Here is a 23,355-nt window from a genome sequence, read left to right on the forward strand (position 1 = left end):
AAAAAAAGAGAACGAGAGCAGAATTCTGTCAAATGTTACGTCACTAAAAAAGAAACAGACGTGGAAATGCTTGTGTTGCAAAGTTGATGCAACGTCTTGCACATAAAGAGACAAAAATAGCAGGAATGCTTCTAAAGAAAATCAAACTGCACCAAAACTCAACTGCAATGGCACAAGACCCGCGAGACACACTGCAGAGCAAAATGCGTTATTATGGCACGTACTGATTTAGAGATGCATTGTCGAGAACTGTTAGACCAATAAAGGAATCGCTATATATATGTAGGTTAACCATCAATATACAGAATATGAGACGTGATTGATGACATTCCAGTGAAATACTCTTGCTTTCGCTTGATCACGTGTGTAGTGTTGGTGAATGGCGCCCTCATCTGGTTGGTTTTTTGATGCTGAGGTAAAGCAGCATGAGAAGGAGCAGCACCATACATTATTAATCCAACAGGTGCTCCTGTGTCACAGGAGATCCAAAGACGGGCTTTTCATTAAGAATAGTAAGGACAGAAATCATTAGGTATTTATAAGGCAATTAGTCAATACATAAAACTTCCCCTCTATTAGTAATATTTTATAAATGACAGGAACTAGAAATGTTCAGTCTGAATTACATGCAATGCAGTTTTGTTTCTTTTTAAGAGCATATCACAGGATCTAATGTTCACATGGCTCTTTTATATAAAACTGAGCTGAAATTAAATTTAATGTGTTTACAAATGTAGATGTAATACAAAAAAAACATCAGAATACAAATAAATGTATCCACTATAATACACTACCATTAAAAAAATTGAGGTCAGTAAGATTTTTTTAAAGCAATTAATACTTTCATATTCAAGGATGTATTAAATTGATCAAAAGTGATAGTAAAGACATTAAATAAATGCTGTTCTTTCTACCGTATTAAGCTGTGCAACTGTTTTCAACATTGGTAATAATACGAAATTTTTTTTGAGCATTAAATCAACATGTATGATTGATTTCTGGAGGATCATGTGACACAGAAGACTGGAGTAAAGATGTTTAAAAATTCAGCTTTGATTCACAGAAGTAAATAAAATTTTTAAATATATTAAAATAGATAACAGTTATTTGAAATAGTAATAATATTTCACAATATTACCATTTTTCCTGTAATTTCAATTGAATAACTGCAGCCTTAGTGAGCAAAAGAGACTTCTTTCAAAAAAGTGAAAAAAAAAAAAAATAATTAATCTCACCAACCCCAAAATTTTGAACTGTAGTGTATATCTGTATTATTTGCTAAAATATGTCAGTTATATTCTCAGATGTGCAGTTCTTTTACATAAATCTCAACTGTTTAGACAGACGTCCAAAAAAGGGCACAAGATCAGTTGATCTGGACATGATACCAGTCAATGTTTACATAAACTATGCCACCCAAATCACTCATAGAGGAAAAATGTGGCAGCGGGAAGGGGAGGGGTGTTCTCCAAACAAAGCGTGCTCTTTAAAGGGCAGTCACTTCCTGGTACCGTGTGGTAGGCCCATCGGGAGAGTGTACACTGCAGTGCTTCATTGGTCAAGCATATTCCACCCAGAGAGACGCTACAGCAGTGTAGAGTGACTGCCCACACACTGTCTATGACTGTCCAGCTCACACTGACCACAAGCCTGGAAAACTGCAGGCTTACACTCCCCAGTTAATGACCAACAAGTTTACTGGCCACTTTAGATAATGAACAAAAATTTAACGTTACAGCGGATCCGAGCACGATCTATCAACCATCACTGTATAACTGTGACCTTTGCTACAACCCACAGGATTCCCACATCTTTTGACCGAGGAATTTTTCATGACTTCTCAAAGACTAGTTATGGAATTATTTTAGAGCTAAAAGTGGCTATTAAATTGCATTATAGAAATGTCAGTATCTTAATAATTTGACTAAACAAAAATACAGAACATACAGGTTTTACAGGAAAAAAAAAAAAACAATAAGGGGCTGTTCACACAGAACTTGTCTATGCGTCTTAAAAAACGTGAGACGCAGCACTCAAGAATGGTTTTAAAAAAGCGCAGTGCAAAATGTCCCCTTTATAAAAGTTGCTATGTCAACTTGCTACTGTAAACAAAACCTTACAACACTTGCCCTGCCTCTGGTGTCTTCGGACGGGTCACTGCATGTAAAAGTTTAAATACTTTCAACTTGACACAGCATCTTAAAAATGCGGCACTCATGTGCGAGACGTTGCAAAAGATGTGAGACATGAGCGCAATGGTCATACACATCCGTCCAGTGAGTGTACATAGAAAAACAACAGAAAAGTAGCTTACTGGAATGGAAAAATGCATTCTGTGTGAACATCCCCTAAGAACACACACACACACACACACGCATGCATTCAAACCAGTGTTTTACCCAATTGTCAGAAAAGTTCTTAATTTAAAATACAATAATAATATATTATAATACAGATATTAGAAACATTAAAGGAGACACTTTATTTGCATTTAAAGTGCCCCTATTATGGGTAATGAAAGGTTCATATTTTGGTTTTGGGTGACAAGCATGCAAGGTCAAAAACACTTTCATTATAATATGCATCTATTTTTACCTTACTTGCTCAATGATTCCCAAACGATTCGCTCGACAATTAATTTTTCCAAACCCTTCCTTTGCATGACACTATAATCTGCGGTGATTGGTTTGATTGGTCTCATTTCCATTTCTATTTGCCTGTAATGCCTGATAATGCAGAGTTTGTGAGCTCAGTGCTGCTTTGTGTAAAGTGTTACCGGGGAAACCGCTATTTTTACTGCTCCAAAAGCTGCACCTAGTGGCAAAGAATGAATTTGCATTTTCATTCAAACCAACACGAAAAGACCAACTAGTGGGCGGCAACATAAAACAGCTTGGGATTTGTTTTAAAAACAATTTTTTCTTTTGAGAGACAATAAATTTATACATGGTGCACTTTCAGATTTAAAACTTTGCAGGATGTTTTCATTCACTTAGAGCTGTATGTTTTCACACTGCATGAAAGGTAATTTTCAAAAATCCACAATGGGGCGGCACTTTAATATGCTTTATATGTATATAAGTTCACTTTTGTAAATTTAATTTAAGGCAGTCATCAACATGGGATGTCTCATCTTATATACTAACAATGGGGGGGGGGTATTTCTTACAGTTTAGCTGGTTCAGTAGTTGACAAATATGGCACTACTTTTTTGTAACAATATTTATTGTCTTTTATATTACTTTTTACTTTTCTTATTTACTTTTTCATATAATTCATCAATTTAATTTGAATAACTACCATGCTGACTAATTTTCTCATTATACAGTAAAAATGGGCCTGAATACATTAAAATATATATTTTCCTTTATACTAAGGGAGTTCTTCATAAAGGGGTCCTATTTGATCATCACAGTAATAAATTTAAAGAAGGCTAAAAAAAAAAAAGTACATACAATTTGTCACAAACCTACAATAATAACATCTAATATGACCACATTCCCTGCAGTAAAGCATTAATGGTCTGTTTGATAGCAGTATGACCCGAACACTGTTTCTGGCACAGGCAACTGGCGGCCCGCCAAACTGCATAGGATTTTTAATCCACAGCGAGCGAATGGAGGCCACAGGCCAGGGCCTGCATGTTCTGCTGTCTCAGGGCTTTTCATACATGCCCTCCTGCAGTCAATGACCCTAACAAACACTCCTCACCCTCTGAACCACAGGAGCTACAGTAAATGTGCACATATCAGATGGAAAGAGTCTAAAAAGTTACTTTTAACAAGCAGAGAAACAGTAAAATACTTAATTTAGAAAAAAGAAAAAGACTAAAAGATGGTAGGATATTGAAAATACTGTAGCTAGAGAAAGTGAAACACTGAAAGTAGAGATTGGCTGCTAAGAGGGAGGCGAGATTACGACTGTCTGGCTCTGTGAGGGCGAGTCCTGGAAAAACAGAGATTAGGCTCCTCCCGAGAATTCCTCCATGAGCACGGTACCAGCACAGGAAGAAACACAAGCACAAGAGATGCAGGGTCATAAACTTAACTGCTTTAAAGTAGGATAGTTTGATATAACAAGAGGAGGAAGAGCAGACACGGGACGAACAGAGACAGAATGACATAAATTAGCATTAAAGAAATACTTCACTCAAAAAAATTAAAACCTTCAAGATGTAGATGAGTTTGTTGCTTCATCGTAACAGATTTTAGCAATTCAGCATTACATCACTGGCTCAGCAATGGATTCTCTGCAGTGAATGGGTGCCGTCAGGATGAGATCAAGGCATTTTCAAATTCAAACCATTGCTTTCAGCTAAAACACAGGTTGTCTATCCATAAAAAAAATCATGTCTGCATCAGGAGATAAATATGCAGAGATAAAGCACGGTTTACAAGTGACAATAGTCCAAAACTGTTTTGGCAGATAGTTTTGTCCAAAACAAATAAATCGGTGGATTTTTATGTGAGAGGACAACAGGGGATAGACTTTTTCATTGGAAGATGTGTTATTATGGATAATTGTCTCATTTTTGGCCAAAAGTGCCTATATATATATAAGTTTATTACAAACTTGAAATTTTTTGCTTCACAAGACGTTATTTGATGGACTGGAGTTGTGTGGATTACTGTGATGGTTTTATCAGCTGTTTGGACTCTCATTCTGACGGCACCCATTCACTGAATAGGATCCATTGGTGAGCAAAGTGATGTGATGCTACATTTCTATTTTCATCTGTTCTGTTGAAGAATCAAATTCATCTGCATTTTGGAGAACCTAAGGATAAATACATTTTCAGTAAATTTTCATTTTTGGGTAAACTAATCCTTTAAAGTGATGAAAAATATACTGAATATGCTCATTTGACTTCATTGACGTGAAACAGATCAACAATCTTTTAAAAATGTAAAACAGGATTTGTGAATTGTTTGGATTAGAGCTGCATTAATTAGCTATATATATATATATATATAGTATATCATCGCACTTTATGACGGTCAACTAAAGTGTCGCACAAAGTGACCATCTTGAACTTCGCCTGATACAAAATGTTCTGTGGGATGTTTATGATGTTCATACTGATTTGCAGATTACTTATTTTGGCAACACCCTTTTAACATGTTATTTCATCCGTGTGGATTCTGAGGCTGGCCGGATGTCCCTCTGCTAGACTACGACCACAACAAAGGTTCCCCGCTTAGATTTCCTCCATATAAAACTCAAGTTAAGTAGACGCTAGTCTTCTAACACCCAGCCACAAGGCAAACCATGCTCATGTCATTACAGCGCACCACACTAACATCCTCTCATTTAAAACAGGCTGAACTCACACCACAGAAGGCCTATTAATCTAAACATAGCGTTCCAAGGGCAGAAAAGAGACGGGATATTATGGGATCAGACTTCCTCCAGGCAAACTAGCTGATAAGGACTGCTCACAATAGCATTTCCTACTGAGACCTGATCAGTTTGTGCGGTTTGAAGTGTTATTTTTGATGTGAATGATCACATTAGGCTTTACAGTTTAACTTTAGCACTCAGGGTTTTTGGTTCATTTAAAAATCAAACTGATTAAATCTATTTTAAAAACAGGGAAACTCACATTTGAGTTTGACCCAGTGATGGGTCCTAAAGGAGTTCAAGAGCGCATGCGTCACATGAGTCTCACTAATCCATGTCACTGTCCTAGTTGTAAACAGGACTGAATATTGCACGCTTCAGTCAAACACGATGCTGCAGACTGCTGACATTGATATCAAACCAGAAATTAAGCAAATTTTAGTTGCCGCCACAATGTCTACCTCGAGAAATCTCGGCAAGAACGAGGTCATGCTGTTTTCAAACACTCTGAAACCCACCAGTAGGGCAGTCGGCTGCAGCTTCATTCATGTGACCTACTTTTTCTGATGGCTGTGTCTGGATGGGGAGGGGGAAGACCCCCAGAGAAGTGAGAAGAGTGCATGAACAATGAGAAAGCATTTCTCTATACTTCACATCACACTTTCAGGCTCAAGCACCCAGATACTGACTGCATAATTCAATGCATGTGCACTTTAAAAAGGTCATGATAAACAAGATATTGAAGACATGGGGAAATCCACTATAGGCTTATGGCAAGAACCAGAATGCATGACCATTAAACTCAATGGTTTTATTGCTGCATCTCTAAACCACTAAAAGCTTTTGCATCTGCTCGATACATGGCCATCAGTTTAGAAACACAAGACTAAATCACTATTGACTATACCTTTTGCTATATCCTTTTATAATGCATATTAATGTCATATTATTGCAAATGTGTGCGTGTAATTGAATATTTAATGGCATTTTGGACACCATTATCTATATAAATCTGTATTGAGAGAGTACCAGGTAGAACTTTGGTCCCGTCCCGATTCAATGACACTAGAATGTGGACTGATAAAATGAAGGTGTGATATGGTCAAAGGTTTGTTGAACTCGAAGCTGAATTTAACAGGCCATCAATTATAGTTTTGTAAACATGACAGCTTTTTTATGATGCAAATAAAAATCCATTTTATGGTTTGGAAAAAACACACATTAGTAGGCTGCTTCAAGAACCAAACGAAGGGCAGATTGTGAGCAAATCTGCAAAATTTGTGCACCCTAAAGGCCTTTCCACACTGAGCGCGACATGAAAAAGAGAGGCGAATCGCAGACGAACGGTGCTTTCACACCGAGCACGAAATGACTGTTCGCCTTCTGTTAATTCACGCCTGCACGCTAGGTTGCACCAACCAACAATGCATTTTTCCTCAGATATGCATCTTGTATATCGTCCGCTGCTCAATATACAGCATTAAATTAAGATAAATAAAGTTTGGTTCTACAACAGAAACACAAAAATCTTTAATGCTTACAAGAATATCCCATAATATAATCAGAGGTACAATTAGTTGAATTATGATAATTAATTGATAATTAATTTTATATATTTAATTTGGGGAAGTCGTGGCCTAGTGGTTAAAGAGTTTGACTAACCCTAAGGTTGTGGGTTCGAGTCTCAGACTGGCAATACCACGACTGAGGTGCCCTTGAGCAAGACACCGAACCCCCAATTGCTCCCCGGGCGCCGCAGAATAAATGGCTGGCCACTGCTCCGGGTGTTTGTTCATGGTGTGTGTGTGTTCACTGCTGTGTGTGTGCACTTTGGATGGGTTAAATGCAGAGCACCAATTCTGAGTATGGGTCACCATACTTGGCTGTGTCACATCACTTAATTTTTAATGTATTTGTTTAAAAGTCACTTTAAACCATCATCGAGTGCTTGTAATAACTTCCGATTGTTATCTATAGTTGATTTTGATTATAATAGGCAGATTCTTTGTATGTCATCAACATCCTTTGTTGTTATAAAAATACCAGGGGCTGCATACAAAACACACAGAGAAAATATATCGTTATTATCATATGTCTGTTTGCTTTTGTATGTCATGTGTAGAAAAATGTTTCACTCGATTTTTTTAAACGGTCAAAAAGTTCTCTATGTTCAGACACCAACATCTCGACATCCATATTCTTTGTATGTTGGTTGAAAGCATAGACTGTATAAAAACATGGACGTAGTGTCCGTGACATCACCCATAGACTCCTGAAGAGCGGTTTTGAAGCTCAAAGTGTGCAGAGCGGGCCGTCGCCATCTTGGCAGCGCGTCACCGCGTGACTCTCCCGGATAATCGAAAATAGGCAAAAAGGCGGGAGCTGGTTGCTGAAGCCACGCCCACCTAGCGCAACGGCATTCTGAATAGCGCCAATCCACCTGTCACTCAAGTGGCCACGCCCTTAATTATGCAGAACTTTAAGGCTTAATATAATTTAAACGGATGAGTTATAAAAAAATTCAACCCCCTCACAGTTGTCATGAAGGTCAAAATTAGCTATATAGACAAAAATAATTTTTTGAACCAGGCTGTAAACATGTTTTTTTCTGCTGTAAAGTTGGTCATTTTAACATGGGGAGTCTATGGGACTGACTCCCTTTTGCAGCCAGCCTCAAGCAGCCTGTTTTTGAGTTGGGGTTTTTGTCATGGGTGCTGTAAATTTGGGAGTTTTAGCGTGGGGTTTCTGTTAATTTGAGTGTCCTCTACTTCTGTGTTTTTACGTTCGTGCTCAATACAGTCTTCTGAGCTTTTAGCGCCACCACGTCGACCTTTTGGGTAATAGCAGTTGCTCTGGCTACGTGATATAATGCTCAAATCTTATTGGATGGCACGTGTATTTGCTTTGCGAAACTGAAAAGATTTGTCGGACTGGTTCGGAAAAAAACTTTTTAATTTTCGGTGCAATGTTTGTGGACTATGTGCAAGCTTCCATAGGAATCTGTTGTTTTATTCCAGCGTGTCATCGCGTCCGATATTCGCTTCGCTTTTTCATGCTTAGTGTGGAAAGGCCTTAACAAGTAAGCACTATAGGGTCAGCTCTGATTTTTAAACTTCCAATAGCTTCACAACTTAACATATCATATCAGAAAACATTTTTTTTTATAAAGTGTGTGTTAGCTAGATTTACTAATACATTAAATTAAAAAATAAATAATAATGCTCTTTAACTGCCTACTTCATTCCATAGTTTGTTTGAATGCAAGAGGTTTTTTTTAAAAAGATATGGCAAGCTGTTTAACATGCATTTCTTTAATAGATAATTTTGTGTTGCTAATATTTTGTCTAAAAAACAAATAAATCTAACAGTACACTAGTGACTAGTACCTTTTTCAGTTTTGCTAGTATTAGATATTATTACACTGAAAAAATGTAGGATTTACTTTGAAACTTTCTTTACTCAGAAACTGCTAGTAAATTTCACAAATATTTACAAAGAAACAGCAAGTAACACATATTCTTAAACATTAAATGTTGAAGCAGAACAATTAGAATTTCAATTTTCCTATAAAAGTTTTCTGGAAAATTTGTTTTGTTTACAACTTCACAATTTTTTTTTTCAACACTTATTCCAAAATTGACAAGTAGTCACAATTCGAAAATTGACAAGTGGTCAAATATTAGTAGACACTAGTTCATTTTCCTTCAATTAACTGATTCCTTCAGTTCCTAGTAGGCTACTACTTGATTAGACACCTAAGAGTAGGCTATATTTCAATATATTTGATCATTTAGGCTATTAGTGAATGTGTTTAAAAATAGCTTACTTGTAAGATTTTAATTGATCTAGTACTAACTACTAAAAATGCAATAGAGATGTTAGTTAACTGTAAAATGTGAACTACTCCATTAGCAGCAAAGGAATGAGTAGTATCTTATGATTACTGTAATAGGCTACTATCAGAACAAGAACTAGCGACATAAAAACATAGCCTACTAGTTAGTTTTAAGCAATAAATGTAAAAAATGGCTTGCCATACAATGAGCTCGTTGGCGATACATTACATGAAAAAACTTGCCCTGTGGTGTTTACAGCTCCTTACCTGACTACGCTCGAAGTTTTCCTTTTCAACTTCCAAACTGTTGGCACCGCCGGTGCGACGGCTGAGCACTTTGGGAATCGGGTTGGGGACTTGCTGCATGGAGCTCTTGACGCGGTCCATTCTGGAAATAAAATCCAAACTGCGCGAGACTTCTTAAATCAACATAAATAAAGTGTAGTTAAAATAGACTGACTTTAGCGATGCAACAAATCCCAGCCCTCGCCGTTATCACAAAAGGTCATTTTCTACGTCCACCGCCCATGAATATCATTCCAGCGCTCTCCGCTGTGTGCTCGCGAGCGTGCAAAACACGCGTCTCTGCTCAGATCTGTAAGCGATTCACAGCAGCGCCAGCTCGCGCGATATACTATACAAATCAACTCAACCCAGAGCAGCGACGGTCACAGGCTCCTCCCAGGGCTTACACACACTGCTGGAGGAACAGCAGTAGCTCCTGCCCTTCAAAACAGTTATTCTGATTCACACGCATTTCTCAAGATAGTGAATATCTCTCAGGGACGATTTTTATTTATTATTTAGCATTAAATAGCAGGTTTTGAGCAAACTGTAACAATGCTAAAATACATAATGTAATGCAACAAAAAAGTCAATAAAAAATGAGCAAGAAAGTAAAAATTAAGAACAAACTAAATATAGTGACAAAAAGTTACACATAATAAAATAAAAAAGTAGAGAACATTTAAAAAGTAGCCTGTCACGCTTTGTTAAATTATTTTCTTTTCTATTCTATTCTTCTTTTTGTGCGGATGTAAAAGTTTGGTTCAACTTAACACAGTGTTGTTTATGTACATGTCAGTTTTTAGAGAAATGAAACAGAGCAAGGGGCCTTGTGTTAACCTCAATAATAATAATAAAACCCTTCACATTTGACCTTCTCCCAAGCGAGGCCCATATCTATCTTTAACGTGCTTTGTTCCGTTTTGAAGTTAAAGGGATAGTTCACCCAAAAATGAAAATGTTATCACCATTAACTCATCCTCAGATTGTTCCAAACCTGTATGAGTTTCCAAATCTGTTGAATACGAAAGATGTTGGTAACCAAACGGTAGCTATGGACTTCCATAGTATTTTTTCCCAATACTATGGAAGTCATGTCTATACCGGCAACTTACCAACATATCTTCTTTTGTGTTCAACAGAAGAAAGAAATACGTTCAACATAAAGAATAAGTAGTACATACTTTCAATTCATAATTCAACTTAATGGTGAGTAAATGGTGACAAAATGTTTATTTTTGGGTGAACTATCCCTTTAAGCAGATTCTATGACCTTGTAGATGCATTTATGTTATCGTTTGTGACATATAACCATAGGCAGGTGCTAAACTTTGTACATTACTTCTCTCTTGACTGTTTGACTTATATGATCTCACTTGTATTTTCTTTGCCGCACCAATTAATAATTTACATTAAGTCATTTTGCAATAATCACATTATTCCTTTATCAACAAACATCACTGTCAGTTTATTGTCTGCTGATTCCACTTGCATAACTATATTAGATAGCAGGGGCACTTGTAACTGTGTGCTATCTCTAAATGGGCAGAAGCCAGATTCAATTTCCCAGCGAAGCAGATTCTGTCAGATGGCCGAGTCAGAGATTTGTTTCAGTGATTCGGTAGAATGACAGCAGTGTGAAGTCATTCTGGTCTTTGTCCTGAGTGATCATTATCTTTGCTGCTTGTCAGCACAAGATGCCAACCACAGTCAACACCACTATATATAATGTCAGCAGAGGACATTTGAATTTCAAGACACCAAAACATCTAAATGTGATTGCTTTACTGTATATCTATACACTGTCTTAGATAGTACTAATGTCTTAAAATGCTTAAGAATTGCTGTACTCACCCTCAGACTATCCAAGATGTATGAGTTTGTTTCTTCATCAGAACAGATTTGGAGAAATGTAGGATTAAGTCACTTGCTCACCAATGGATTCTCTGCAGTGAATGGTTGCAGTCAGAATGAGAGTCCAAACAGATGATAAAAACATCACAATAATCCCTAAAACATCTTTCCTTTCTTTCAGTCAGTGCCATTTTTCCAACATCTATAACAGCATATCATGTTTTCTCTTATGTTGTATTATAAAATAGATTGATTCCCCCCTTAAATTTACCATCCATTATAAATAATATAATTTGATGACATGATTTGGATGAATGAGGTCTAATTCCATACGGTTCAGTATTTCTAGTAATTTTTAACTTTACAAATCACTATGATTATGAGACATGGGGTTGGTCAGCACAGGGTTAATTACTGGTTTACTGGATGCTGTTACCAAAATAAAACATCTGAATGTTTGCCCTCTTGTTATTTTCCAACCTGCAAAGGATCTAAAAATAATCATAGCCTATTTATCCAAATATATATATATGAATACAAAATCTGATTGGTTGGTGACTTAATCATAAATGCAGGAATTTTTTTTTTTTTTTTTTTTTTAGTCTGTTTTTAAAGCACCTAAGCTTTCATCTGCACCTGTTTGTTCCACCAGAGAAAGTTCTTCAAAGAATAAAAACTGTGGCAACCAACCTCAGTCCAGCAGAAAGCATGCCTAAAGAAAAGCTTCTAAAGAAAAGTTGTCGTTTCTTTTAATTTAGCGACATCTAGTGGTTCTACAACGCTACAACACTTGCATGATACGCCTATTTAAATATCTAATATCTAAGTGTACAAAACGATATAGGCCTTCTTGATCACAATACGTAAGACCATAATAAATCTTATCAAAAAGATCTAATTCAGGATTTAAAAAAAATATGTATATCTTATTTAACAATAATCCGGTTGTAATCTTTAATAGTTAACTCGTTGCACAAATACATTTAAATATGAAATACACCACAGCTGCATGTGTGTGTTTGTTATTGAAACAGAAATCACCGCGTTCACCTCAGCAGTGTTACGTTGTGCGAATCATTCTTTTGAGTCGATTCCTTTTAATGATTCGATTCACAAAACTTTCCGAACGGTTCGTTCATGAATCACACGGAACCGTGTTTCTGACTCAACTATAAAAAACTAAAAAAGTGTTACATATTGAACGGAAAATCGTCTCTTGGGGAGATGTCCTATACTAGATAATTAAGGAGAAAAATTAGTAGCCGAATAGCTGAGTTAAACATAAATAAATATAGATATTACCATATGAGATTTATTGTCTGACAGATGATATACTGGAACAGACGTGGTTTTAATAAATAGGCTAACGTCATTTTAAACCAAACGATGAAAATGAATTTAGTGTTGTTTAATGTAGGCTAAATGTAAATCAAGTTAAGTGACGATCCAATAATTAATTAAAAACATTCAAGTTTCCTGTATAGGTGATTTATATTATTCAGGTTTGTTTTTAACGTTACCCATAAATCATGTGTTTAATGACAGTGAGATGTTGAAGCGTACGTCCACTGTGATGATGAGGATGAGGATGATGTCATGATTACAAAATCCTTAGTGACGATGAACTCCTGATACGTGGAGGGCAAACGATCACACTTACTTGCCCTACTTCACCTGAACTGACTCTGTGTGAACTTTCACCTACATTACTCAGTTATGAAGTCAGCAAAACGGGAAGTTGCTGCATTAATGTGTCAGATGCTAGTTTCCTAAACCCAAATCTGCACAAGTCACAAGTTTCAGGCCTGAAACGGCTACACAGGCGCAACTGTGAATGTTTCCAGCTTTACAGAAGTACCAGAAAACTGTGTCTGAACGACCTTTGTAAACACTGTTTATGTCATACAGTGAAATCCCCGACCTTTGCACTACATCAGTCGTCGTGACGTCACCTACAGTCTATCACGAGAGATCCTTATAAGATCCGCAGCAGTCGCTCAGTCCTCACTACAGTCACTGAGAGTCAGGTCGGGGATTTGGGTTGCAACCTCAGACGGCACAACAGGTAAAGATCTATTTCTTTATTCTTATGCTGATATTTAAACCTCTTTAATTTTTTAAGGTTATTTACTGCATTAAATAGGCTACTACACTGAAAAGAATGATACTACATTTTTTTAAGGTAAGTGGTTGCAAACAATTTTATTTTAGCTACATTTAATAAAAAAAAAAAATATATATATATATATATATGTTGAAAGTTAGTCAACTAAATTTGTTTATTTAAATTTAGCTAAAATAAATTGATTGCAACCACTTAGGCTACCGTAAAAAAATATAGTAAATTCAATTAATAATTTTTTTTCAGTGTATCTTTAGTAAAGCTTATAGTAGAAGAAAGAAAGGAATCTCAATTTCCTATAACAGTTTGACTGATCTTTTGCAGATTTTTTCTGTTTACTATAGTGACATGGCTTCTATGGACATTGTGAATAACCAGGTGTGCTGTTTTAATCCTCATTTATACAATTTATCCCATTTAAATTTTAATACTAATTATTAATTCTATGAATATATATATATATATATATATATATATATATATATATGTGTGTGTGTGTGTGTGTGTGTGTGTGTATATATATATATATATATATATATATATATATATATATATATATGTTTGTTGGTTTGAATGTTAGTTAATCTGTTCATTCCTTTCTGTTCCTTCCTAGAATGTGGTTGAACGCATAGTTCACCTTCCCTTGGTTATATCCACCTATGACTTGGTGTCTAATGTGTACTGCAACACCAAGAACAACCATCCGTACTTGAAGTCTGTGTGTGAGGTGGCTGAAAATGGTGTGAAATCCATAACCTCAGCTGCTTTTCACAGTGCTTTACCAATCATTGGCAAGCTAGAGCCTCAGAGTAAGCTTAAAGGTTGTTTGCAGGTTACGATCAGGGCTGATTTTAGTGTGAATATGTATTTACTAAAAGTCTCTGTCTCTCTGTAGTCTCTATGGCAAATGACTTGGCATGCAAAGGACTGGATAAGATTGAGAAGACTTTGCCGATCCTACACAAGCCATCTGATCAGGTATTACGTAATATTTGTCTAAATGTTAAAGTCGGCATGAAACGGAAGTTGCAATCATCTTTTCTTCCCTACTGTGATGTATATCCAAGTGGCACTTGATTTTGTTAATCAGGAATTGTCTGGATCATTTTCACTGGTTTTTGCTGAGATCTCAAGTGAGTGGTTGTCGAAAATCTGCTATAAAGCAGCTGTAGCAAGACAATAGTGTCATTATTCAGCTCCAGTCAGTTCAGTTCGGTTCAGTAACAGTGTAAAGTTCATTTATTATGAAACGGGTTCAATTCAGCGATTAGCAGCTCAACTGAAGACCGTAGTGTTGTTATTCAGCTCGAGTACTTTCAGTGTTGATTTAGCTCAGAAACAGTGTTGATGTTGCAATATACATGAATTATGAACAAATTCGACTCGGCTATAAAAGCAGCTCTACAGAAGACAACAGTGTCGTTGTTCAGCTCAATTCAGCTCAAGTTTTGTTTTCATCTGATAGAGTCAGTGCTGTCAAGTCCATGATAGTACTGAAAATTAAGTGTCTTTTGACCCTAACTAATCAAGCCAATAGGCAAGAAACACGAACTCTATCAGGTGACAGAAATCGATGAAAAAAAACCTTGGAGAAACCAGGCTCAATGAATGAACGCAGTGTGGTGTTGATCAGGATAACGTCACAACAGCATTAGCTTTTTTCCATTTTCCTATGGGATTTTCAATTCATGAGTTGATAGACATGGTCACCACTCTCCAGTAGTGCTGTCAAATGATTAATCGTGATTAATCGCATCCAGAATAAAAGTTTCGTTTACATAATATATGTGTGTATACTGTGTATATTTATTATTTATATACAAAATACAAACACATGCATGTATATATTTAAAAAATATATATATTATGCTTATATATTAAATATATTTATATATAAGAATATAAATGTATATACATGTAAATATTTTCAAAATATATACTGTATGTGTGTGTATTTATATATACGTAATAAATATACACAGTGCCCAACTATACATATTATGCAAACAAAAACTTTTATTTTGGATGCGATTAATCGCGATTAATCGTTTGACAGCAGTACTCTCTAAGCACTGCTCTAATGGTGTTCTTTTCTTTCAGATCGTCGCCAGTGCTAAAGAGGCAGTGACAGGAGCCAAGGAAGCCGTCAGCGGTACCATGAACGGTGCCAAGGAGTCTGTTTCCTCCACCCTCAGTGAAGTGACGGACAGGACACGTGGAGCAGTGCAGGACGGCATGGAGAAGACCAAGACGGTGGTGAGCGGTGGAGTCCAAACGGTGATGGAGAGCAGTGTGGTCAAACTGATGAGCAGCAGCGTGGACACAGCACTGAGCACATCTGAGACTCTCCTGGAGCAGTACTTACCTGAAACAGAGGAGGAAAGAGGTGAGGATACGGGATGGACCGGGTTTACTGGCACTAGGATATTTTACTGATATTTAGATTGTGACTTAAAGTTGCTCAGCTGAAAGATTTTCTTTCCTATTATGCCATATATCTGAGGGAACCGGCTCCTCAAATGAGAAAAAATGTTCATTAAATGCATTAATATCTATGTATATATATTGAGACTCTTACGTAAGCACTGTGAGAACTGCATATCTTGTGATATGCTTCTTCAAATAGTCCTTGGAATTATTACATTTTCCTGGAAAATAAATATGAATTCTATTCATGAGTGGAACTTTAGTCTTAGGCACATCTCAAAGAGATCCTTCACTTGCAATCTGACATTAATTTTTGTCTCAAGAGCCTCACTAATCTTTATAAAATTCTCAAATCTAACAGTTGCTTCTTTGTTCTGCTTCTATGCTTAATCTCTCTCAGAAAGTGAAGTGAAGAACTCTGGAGGACTGGAAAATAACAGCGATCTGCTCAGTTACTATGTACGGCTGGGGTCTCTCTCCAGCAAAGTCCGGGACAGGGCTTATCAGAGGGCCGTCGATAAAGTTCGTAATGCCATACAACGCAGCCAAGAGTCCATATCTCAGCTAAACCACACCATGGATCTAGTAAGTTGATTTGAGATTCATTCAGAGATCTATAATAACTGTCAAAATACTGTCTTCTAATATGATGTTGTTGTTTTTTTTGTTTTGTTTTTTATTAGATTGAATATACCCGCAACAATTTTGATGTGTCTAACCAGAAGCTACATGAGAAACTGAGTTCACTGATGGGTTGGAAGACTGTCTCTCAGAGTCAAGAAGAGAGTGAGACGGTCACAGACAACGAAGCTGAGGTATCTTGTGACTGGAAATTAGGGCTGCATGATTTCTGCAACATTTTGTGTTTTTTGCAGTATATATTGTGATATTAAAAATTCTGGAATTTTCACCAGATTTATTTTATTTGTTTTTTATAATTAAAAAAAATGATGGAAAATTACTTGTTATACTTGTTAAACTCTCTTTTCCAAATGTTTTTTCAATCAGCAAATTGAATCGCGCACATTGACCATTGCCCACAACCTAAGCCAGCAGCTTCAGAGCACATGTCTGGTCTTGGTGTCCAGCTTCAAAGGACTCCCTCAGCACATCCAGGTCCAGGCCGTCTCCGTCAGCCACTCCGCCATGGAGATCTACAGCAGCTTCAGTAAGGCTGCCGCTATAGGAGATCTGTCCAACAGCGTCCTCACCACCAGTCGATCCCAGCTGAGCAGAATAAGAGATTCGATGGATAACGTCATGGACTACCTGCTCAACAATACACCTCTCAATTGGCTGGTAGGTCCATTTTACCCACCTGCGGAACACGGCGCTGCAAACAGCCCTGAATGTACCAAAACAATGGACCCTTCGAGTCACTGAATGAAGACTGATGAAATTTCAGAATATTAACCATTTGTTTCTATCTCACAAATACATGTACCCTCACACATTCCTGCCAGTACAATCCTTCTCTACTTTGAAAGCAGTGATACTTTCTGTGTTAACAATTATAATAATATACAGAGTTTTACTGAATAATATTTCTGAAATATCTTAACTTTACTATTCTAAACCTGCATATGCCTAATCTTTTAGGTATAAATAGTGCTTTTTACACAGTTTAATTTGTTTTGTTTTTTTGTACATTTCTAATAAAATAATACATTTACAATATTATTCTTGTTGTGTGTGTTGTTTTGAGGAGGGAAAGTTCACTTTGATAATATTTTTATTTAAAGGGGTCGTCGTATGCCAATTTTCCACAAGTTGATCTGATTCTTTAGGGTCTTAATGGAAAGTCTAGAACATAGTTTGGTTAAAATTTCTCAATGGTAGTGTAAAACAACATTTTTTTTCCCTGTCAAAAACAGCTCTGTTTACAGCAAGCTGTTTTGTTGCATGTTCCTTTAAATGTTAATGAACTCTGCTGACCCCGCCCCTCTCTTCCAAGATGGTAAACTTTAGCATTCATGAAACTTGCTAACTAGCACATTATTAGGAAAGGCGATTTGTTTAGATTCATTAAAAAACTTTATACTCCCTTCTGCTGGCGAAGCTGGATCACGAATAATTTGCGCGAATATATATGCATTTAGGTAGATTGGGGGGGGGGGTTGTATCAAATTTCTACTAATCTAAATGTATTTTTTTTTTATAAATCTATATCAGGATTGCTGAAATGTTCAAATATAAAAAAAAATCGAACAGTTCAAAAAAACAACTATATTTTGCTATTTGTTTATTTTGTTATATATTAACTCTACAATTTAAAATCAATGTACATAAATTAACCCCTACAAAAGTCACACACACAGGTTTCAGGTATTCACACATGTGAGCTTTCATAGATGCAAAGACAGAGAACAGACTTATAAAATACAGTATCTAAAACAACACTTTTCACAACTGTTTTCACACAATGTAGGCTAAAATTGTTAAGTTAAAAGTTAAATGAAAAATAAAGTTAAAATCAGGACAATCTCAATTCATTTGAAGCATTACATTAAGTGTGAGGAAAAGAGTAATGAGGCTTAAAGGTGGCATACTCATTGTAGCTTTACCTGAAATGAAAAAAGTGGGAAAAAATAACAATAAAGACCAAAACTGCAAGAAACAGTAATTTTTTCCTTCACAGTCAAGATATGTTTTTTAATACATTCTTATTAGCTTGTCAAGTAACGATTACACGATTTGTCTTCAGCTTACCTAATGCAGACTGTATTTGCAGAGTTTCTGTTTCTTTTGGTAACACAGGTTCTACAATTGAGAAAAAGACTGAGATGAACAAAGTCTTACAACTGGCCACTCTGTACAAAAATCAGGAAAAACTTAAATCTCTGGGCCTTTTCGATCAGAAATGACAGAAACTTTTTGAAATTTTGAAATTTTTTGCTTCATCAGAATGGGATGACTTTTGTCGCATTAGCTATGTGAACACAATAAAATCATGGACATGTTTCAGATATATTAAAGAAGCAACAGCAACAAAACAACAACAAAAAAGACACACTTATTTACTCCCACCAGATGGCATTAATATGCCTTCAAAAATTCCATTTTAAATATTTTAACATGAAACACTGCTTTGATTGAAAAATAATAAAAAATTATTAGAAAAAGGAAACTGTACTATTTTCGATGGGGGAAATTGGGAAATGATCATAATTAGGCCTATTGCATAAATATTAAATAGTACCATAAAATTCTCTCAGATTTCAAAAGAAAAAATATTATTGAACAAAAACATATTACATTGATTTTACTGAATCTTAAAAAAAAAAGTTATATTTCAACCCCTACATGAAGAGGGCTAGAGGCTTAAACTGGCTTAAAACCAGCTTTTTTGGGCTTGCTCAACTTAAAGAAAAGTTTTTGCATCAACTTAAAAAATTTTAATTTGTTCTGTGCTTTCATCAAACACAAAATAAGAGGTTCAACTTGAAAATAAACTCAAAATTAATGTTTTTTTCTTTTCTTTTAATATATATATCAGCAGTGATATTACATAATAGTGATGTAGAACTTTTTAGTTTGTATAACTTGGGTATCAGTTTGTTGAGCAAACTGAAAATATTATAGGCTATAAAATGACATCCATTCACCAAAGAAAGTTCTTTATGTACTGAAATGGAAGAAACCTCACGGAAAACATTAATCACTGTAATGGTGACATGACATAAAATTTTACAACAAAAAAGACTCAAAAGCACTACATAGAGATAATTAATATTTTATGTAATGTCAACATTTTTGAAAATAGAGTTTGTATAACAAAACAAAAGTTGGATTTTTGACGGTACATAACAGTACAGTTACCTACCCGTAACAGTGACCTTCACTGTGCTGAGAGCCAAACCCTCTGAGTCAAGAACTTTGTATGTTCCGGCGCTGCGGGCCGCAACATTACTGAGAATCAACTTCTTGTCTCTCTTTTCCAGATAACCTTTCTTTTTTATGACTGCATCTTTTTCCCACAGTACTGTCCAGTCTGTTTCATTATTGTTTTGAAAAATCACTTGCTCAGCTTGATGCGTGTGCAGATCCAGGATCAGTTCTGCCCCAGTCTGCACAGATTTGATGTCCTTGTGATCTACCATGGGAAGAGGAACAAAGAATCAATTTAGAGTTAGTCATTATAGTTGAATGTATTATAGTTAGTCATTAACTAAAAGAGAGTTATTAGTAAACTAAAACCAAAATAGTAAAAATGCATTTTTGTTACGTAAAATAAAATATTTTACATTTTATTCACTATTTATTTTATATCAGCAAGTTGCAAAGGCAATATTTCTCATTTAGTTTAACATATTATAATAAAATAGCTAAAAAAAAATAAAATGAGTAAACTGAAAGAAAAATGATATAAACATTTAGAAATAATAAAAATGACAAAATTACACAACAACATTATTAAAACTAAAATAACCAGACTAAAATGAAAATGAAAAAAAAAGTTTACAAATAAAAATGAATTATAATAAAAAAAATTAAATCAGTGCATGTTAAAGCAATATAAATTAATCTAAATCAGCATTTGTGGCATAATATTGATTACTACAAATAATATTAATAATTCCAACTTCTTTGCTTTCTTTGAAAGAAGCTATACATGAGGTCATGTACCAAATGTTGGAGGATTTAAAAGCATAAATGTGAAGATTATAATTTTATAAAAGAACTTATATGAATTCTTCAGCTAAAGCATGTGTGTTGTGTGAGCTGTAAAGATTTTACTAAATATTTTAGACGTTAAGTCAGTTTCTAAGTGAAAAGTGTTTTTACACCATTTTTTCAGTGTATTGCAACACAAGAGATGTCGATTGAGCTTAACTTGTACCAAACACAGATTATTTATTCAAAACTGCTTTAAGTGAGACGTGTTCTAGTGATAAAATGCCCTCACCGATTACTGCAAGGTAGACGCTCTGAATGAAAATACGTTTCTTGATACTTGATTCACCAACCACCAAGTAACTCTCATAAATGCCTGCATCACTGAATCTGACATCCTGCAAGAACAGAGAGCAGTTTCCCCTCACAAGCAGTTCCTCTGGGACATCCACCCGGTCTCTATAAGCCTCCCCTTGAAACTGCTCCTGTCCCATTCGCTCAAACACCGAACCGCTTATGGTCTGCCACTGAATGTGAGGCTTGCGATCAGACTCCAGGTGTGATGCCACAGAGCACGGCAGGACAGCTGGCAGACCGACCCTTGATGAGGCATGGACAACCACTGAGAGGGGAGAGGAGCCTATAGAGACAAGTTTGATAAAATACGCATTATTTGACATTAAATTTAAGCGCAAAATGCTAATAAATGATAAAGCTGGCATATTTTTGTCATTGTCATTGTCTACTTGCCAACACAAATAAGAAGCCACAGCATCAGAAAGGCTGAAATCCTGAGAAGAAATAAATTACAGTTAGGACTACTGAGACCGGAGCGAGGAGAATATTTATTATTTTCAGTCTCCGTACAACAGCATTGTGTTCTACTAAGTATTGTTCCATATGGCAAGCCAATTTAGCTTTTATTATAGACTAATTGCATTTTTCCTAGTAACAATTAACCGTTTCACTGGTAAATTTCAAATATTCTAGCTGTCATACTAGAGTGAGTTTGTTTAGGTTTCCATGGCAACGAGTCAGGCTTGTCATGTGACACCCCGCAGTCACAATAACACTGTATGACAGATGGATCGTTTTTATCCCGTTTTTCCTTTTTTATTCAAAATATTCACAAACTTGCTTACCATATCATCAACTATCTGATATTCTGATTCACAAATGAGTGTTTTGTCATTTAAAAACCTTTCTAAATGATCTTGATCGTGATCTATAACGTGAAATGGGTGCTGCCATGTTTGTTCGCGCTGCTGTTCAGAGAGTCGTGTCAGTCAGATTTACAGCACGTAAATGTTTTATTTTCTTGTAAGAGCTCTGTAATTGAATTAGCTCTGCTGTTGCATTTTTAGTAAAAATTTAACTGAACACTAATTTATATTAGTGTGCTCTCTAATTCAGTTGTTACTAAATTAAATTGTAATGTTCTCTAATTCATAGGGTTGTGCGTGCAATTGAAGAGCATGCACTATGAACAGGGGGTGCGTGCAATTGAAGAGCATGTTCTATTAACAGTTTTTTTTTTAAACAATGATATTTAAGACAAATTATGAATTAAATGTGTCCTTTTATTATTGCTTGGACAAAATGCTGTACATTTCTTTGTGAAATTATAATATAACTACAATAATATATCCTGTAGTGTTTCGTTGAGGAATGAATCATTCACACAGTTTCATTTGTAAATGAAAACACAACATGCTCATTTATCATCATACACGGGCATAAATACAATCATAAAGTCAAAATTTTATTGGCATAATTGTCAAAATATATGGTAGCAAATAATAGCAAAGGCTAATTATACAGAACGTTAACTAGGTAAAGCGATACACAAATTGAAAGGGGAAGTATATAACCTAAATATAAAAACGTTAATAATAATACTAATAATACTAAAAATAATACTAATAATACTAATAATAATAATAAATGAAATGTTAAAATACTAAAAATTTGTTTTTTATATATAGTCCCGGGTTGCTGTGTTCACTCAGGTTTGTTTACGCATTAAACCCATGGCCATGAGAAAAATATATCTTTCCCTCAACATAAGAAGTCATGGCCAGGAGAAATGGATGTTGTTCCCTCAACAAAGCATCTGGAGGCCACCACAAAACTAAGTGAACCGAAGACGTCCCCTCCCGGTCACCGTATAACGCTGCTGGGTGTATTTAAAGCTAAATCGGCTTGCCATACAGTCCGTCTGTGTTTGAACGCGCCTTGCGCCTTCAGTTTCATTTTCCTGGAACTGCAGCAGCTGCGATGACACGGTGAACCGAAACTTAAACTCAATAGACCTCAGTCTAGACCAGGGACAGGCAATGTAGGTCCTGGAGTGCCGATGTCCTGCAGAGTTTAGCTCCAACCCTGAAAAAAAACCCTCACTTGTTTGTAGCCGTAGTAATCCTGAAGACCTTGATTCAGGTGTGTTTGATTAGTGTTACAGCTAAACTCTGCAGGACAGCGGCACTTCGGGACAGACGTAGCCTGCTCCTGGTCTAGAACCAAACCAACAAGACCTGAATATATTTGATAACAGTCCGTTAGGATGGATATTTAGAAAACAAGACGCAAATTAATTGTTGTTTACATGATTATAGCCGATATCTATTATCCTCACCGTTTACTGATAAACCTTTGATTCCTAAAAGAATGCAACATAAATTTCCTCAGAATATCACCTCACCTTCTACCGTGTTGCTATTAAAGAGGTTTCTTACCAGTTATCTCTGTCCATCTTACATTTGTGTCGGCTCCTGTTCCTGCAAGAGATGCTGAATGAGTGTAAACAGCTCAGCAGCGAATATATAACCGATCTCTCTCCATTCCCCAAAAACGAAACTTGACGTTTAAGGTCAGTCGA

At 35.9% G+C, this 23,355-nt stretch overlaps 3 protein-coding genes across 5 annotated transcripts in view; 1 reads left to right on the top strand and 2 right to left on the bottom strand.

The window, feature by feature from the left end:
- The window catches only part of hip1 (huntingtin interacting protein 1), a 47,371-nt gene extending 37,342 nt beyond the window's left edge, over nt 1-10,029 (bottom strand). The window contains exons 1-2 of the mRNA XM_042739293.1: nt 9,636-10,029; nt 9,443-9,563 (exon numbers count right to left, since the gene is read on the bottom strand). Coding sequence (XP_042595227.1) covers nt 9,443-9,562 — 120 coding nt within the window. The 5' untranslated portion in view covers nt 9,563; nt 9,636-10,029. The remainder of the gene's footprint in view (nt 1-9,442; nt 9,564-9,635) is intronic.
- A 3,211-nt stretch (nt 10,030-13,240) lies between these two features.
- Nucleotides 13,241-17,540, top strand: plin2 (perilipin 2). Of its 2 annotated transcripts, none has more exons than XM_042739301.1 (8): nt 13,241-13,379; nt 13,761-13,814; nt 14,050-14,245; nt 14,332-14,414; nt 15,537-15,822; nt 16,264-16,448; nt 16,547-16,678; nt 16,872-17,540. In XM_042739301.1, the coding sequence occupies exons 2-8, from the start codon at nt 13,785-13,787 to the stop codon at nt 17,244-17,246; spliced, it is 1,287 nt and encodes a 428-aa protein (XP_042595235.1). In that variant the 5' UTR covers nt 13,241-13,379; nt 13,761-13,784; the 3' UTR covers nt 17,247-17,540. The 2 variants fall into 2 exon arrangements, with proteins under 2 accessions (XP_042595235.1, XP_042595236.1); XM_042739302.1 differs by having other exon boundaries at nt 13,318-13,379; nt 13,781-13,814.
- Nucleotides 15,429-23,344, bottom strand: lgals17 (galectin 17). 2 transcript variants are annotated; one of them, XR_006156550.1, is made up of 7 exons: nt 23,213-23,344; nt 21,228-21,268; nt 20,770-21,117; nt 19,687-19,956; nt 18,573-18,623; nt 16,826-17,090; nt 15,429-15,801 (listed from the first exon to the last, which is right to left on the bottom strand). XR_006156550.1 is itself a non-coding variant. In XM_042739304.1 (6 exons), exons 1-6 carry the CDS (start codon nt 23,227-23,229, stop codon nt 18,348-18,350), a joined length of 807 nt encoding a protein of 268 aa, XP_042595238.1. In that variant the 5' UTR covers nt 23,230-23,342; the 3' UTR covers nt 18,089-18,347. The 2 variants fall into 2 exon arrangements, 1 of the variants encoding a protein (XP_042595238.1); XM_042739304.1 differs by lacking the exons at nt 15,429-15,801; nt 16,826-17,090 and adding an exon at nt 18,089-18,427 and having other exon boundaries at nt 23,213-23,342.
- Between the last annotated feature and the right edge of the window lie 11 nt (nt 23,345-23,355).

The sequence above is a fragment of the Cyprinus carpio genome, chromosome B15 (genome assembly GCF_018340385.1).
Source record: "Cyprinus carpio isolate SPL01 chromosome B15, ASM1834038v1, whole genome shotgun sequence".
Taxonomy (NCBI): Eukaryota; Metazoa; Chordata; class Actinopteri; order Cypriniformes; family Cyprinidae; genus Cyprinus; species Cyprinus carpio.

Bases quoted from the DNA above. Each gene is read 5' to 3' on its own strand.
- lgals17 (XM_042739304.1), bottom strand. The intron at 18,624-19,686 runs GTAGGTAACTGT...TCTCAATTGTAG, and splicing joins AGTGAAGGTCACTGTTACGG to AACCTGTGTTACCAAAAGAA. The intron at 18,428-18,572 runs GTAAGCTGAAGA...TTTTCATTTCAG, and splicing joins GCAAATACAGTCTGCATTAG to GTAAAGCTACAATGAGTATG.
- plin2 (XM_042739301.1), top strand. From the start codon at position 13,785: ATGGCTTCTATGGACATTGTGAATAACCAG. The intron at 14,246-14,331 runs GTAAGCTTAAAG...GTCTCTCTGTAG, and splicing joins TGGCAAGCTAGAGCCTCAGA to TCTCTATGGCAAATGACTTG. The intron at 16,449-16,546 runs GTAAGTTGATTT...GTTTTTTATTAG, and splicing joins TAAACCACACCATGGATCTA to ATTGAATATACCCGCAACAA.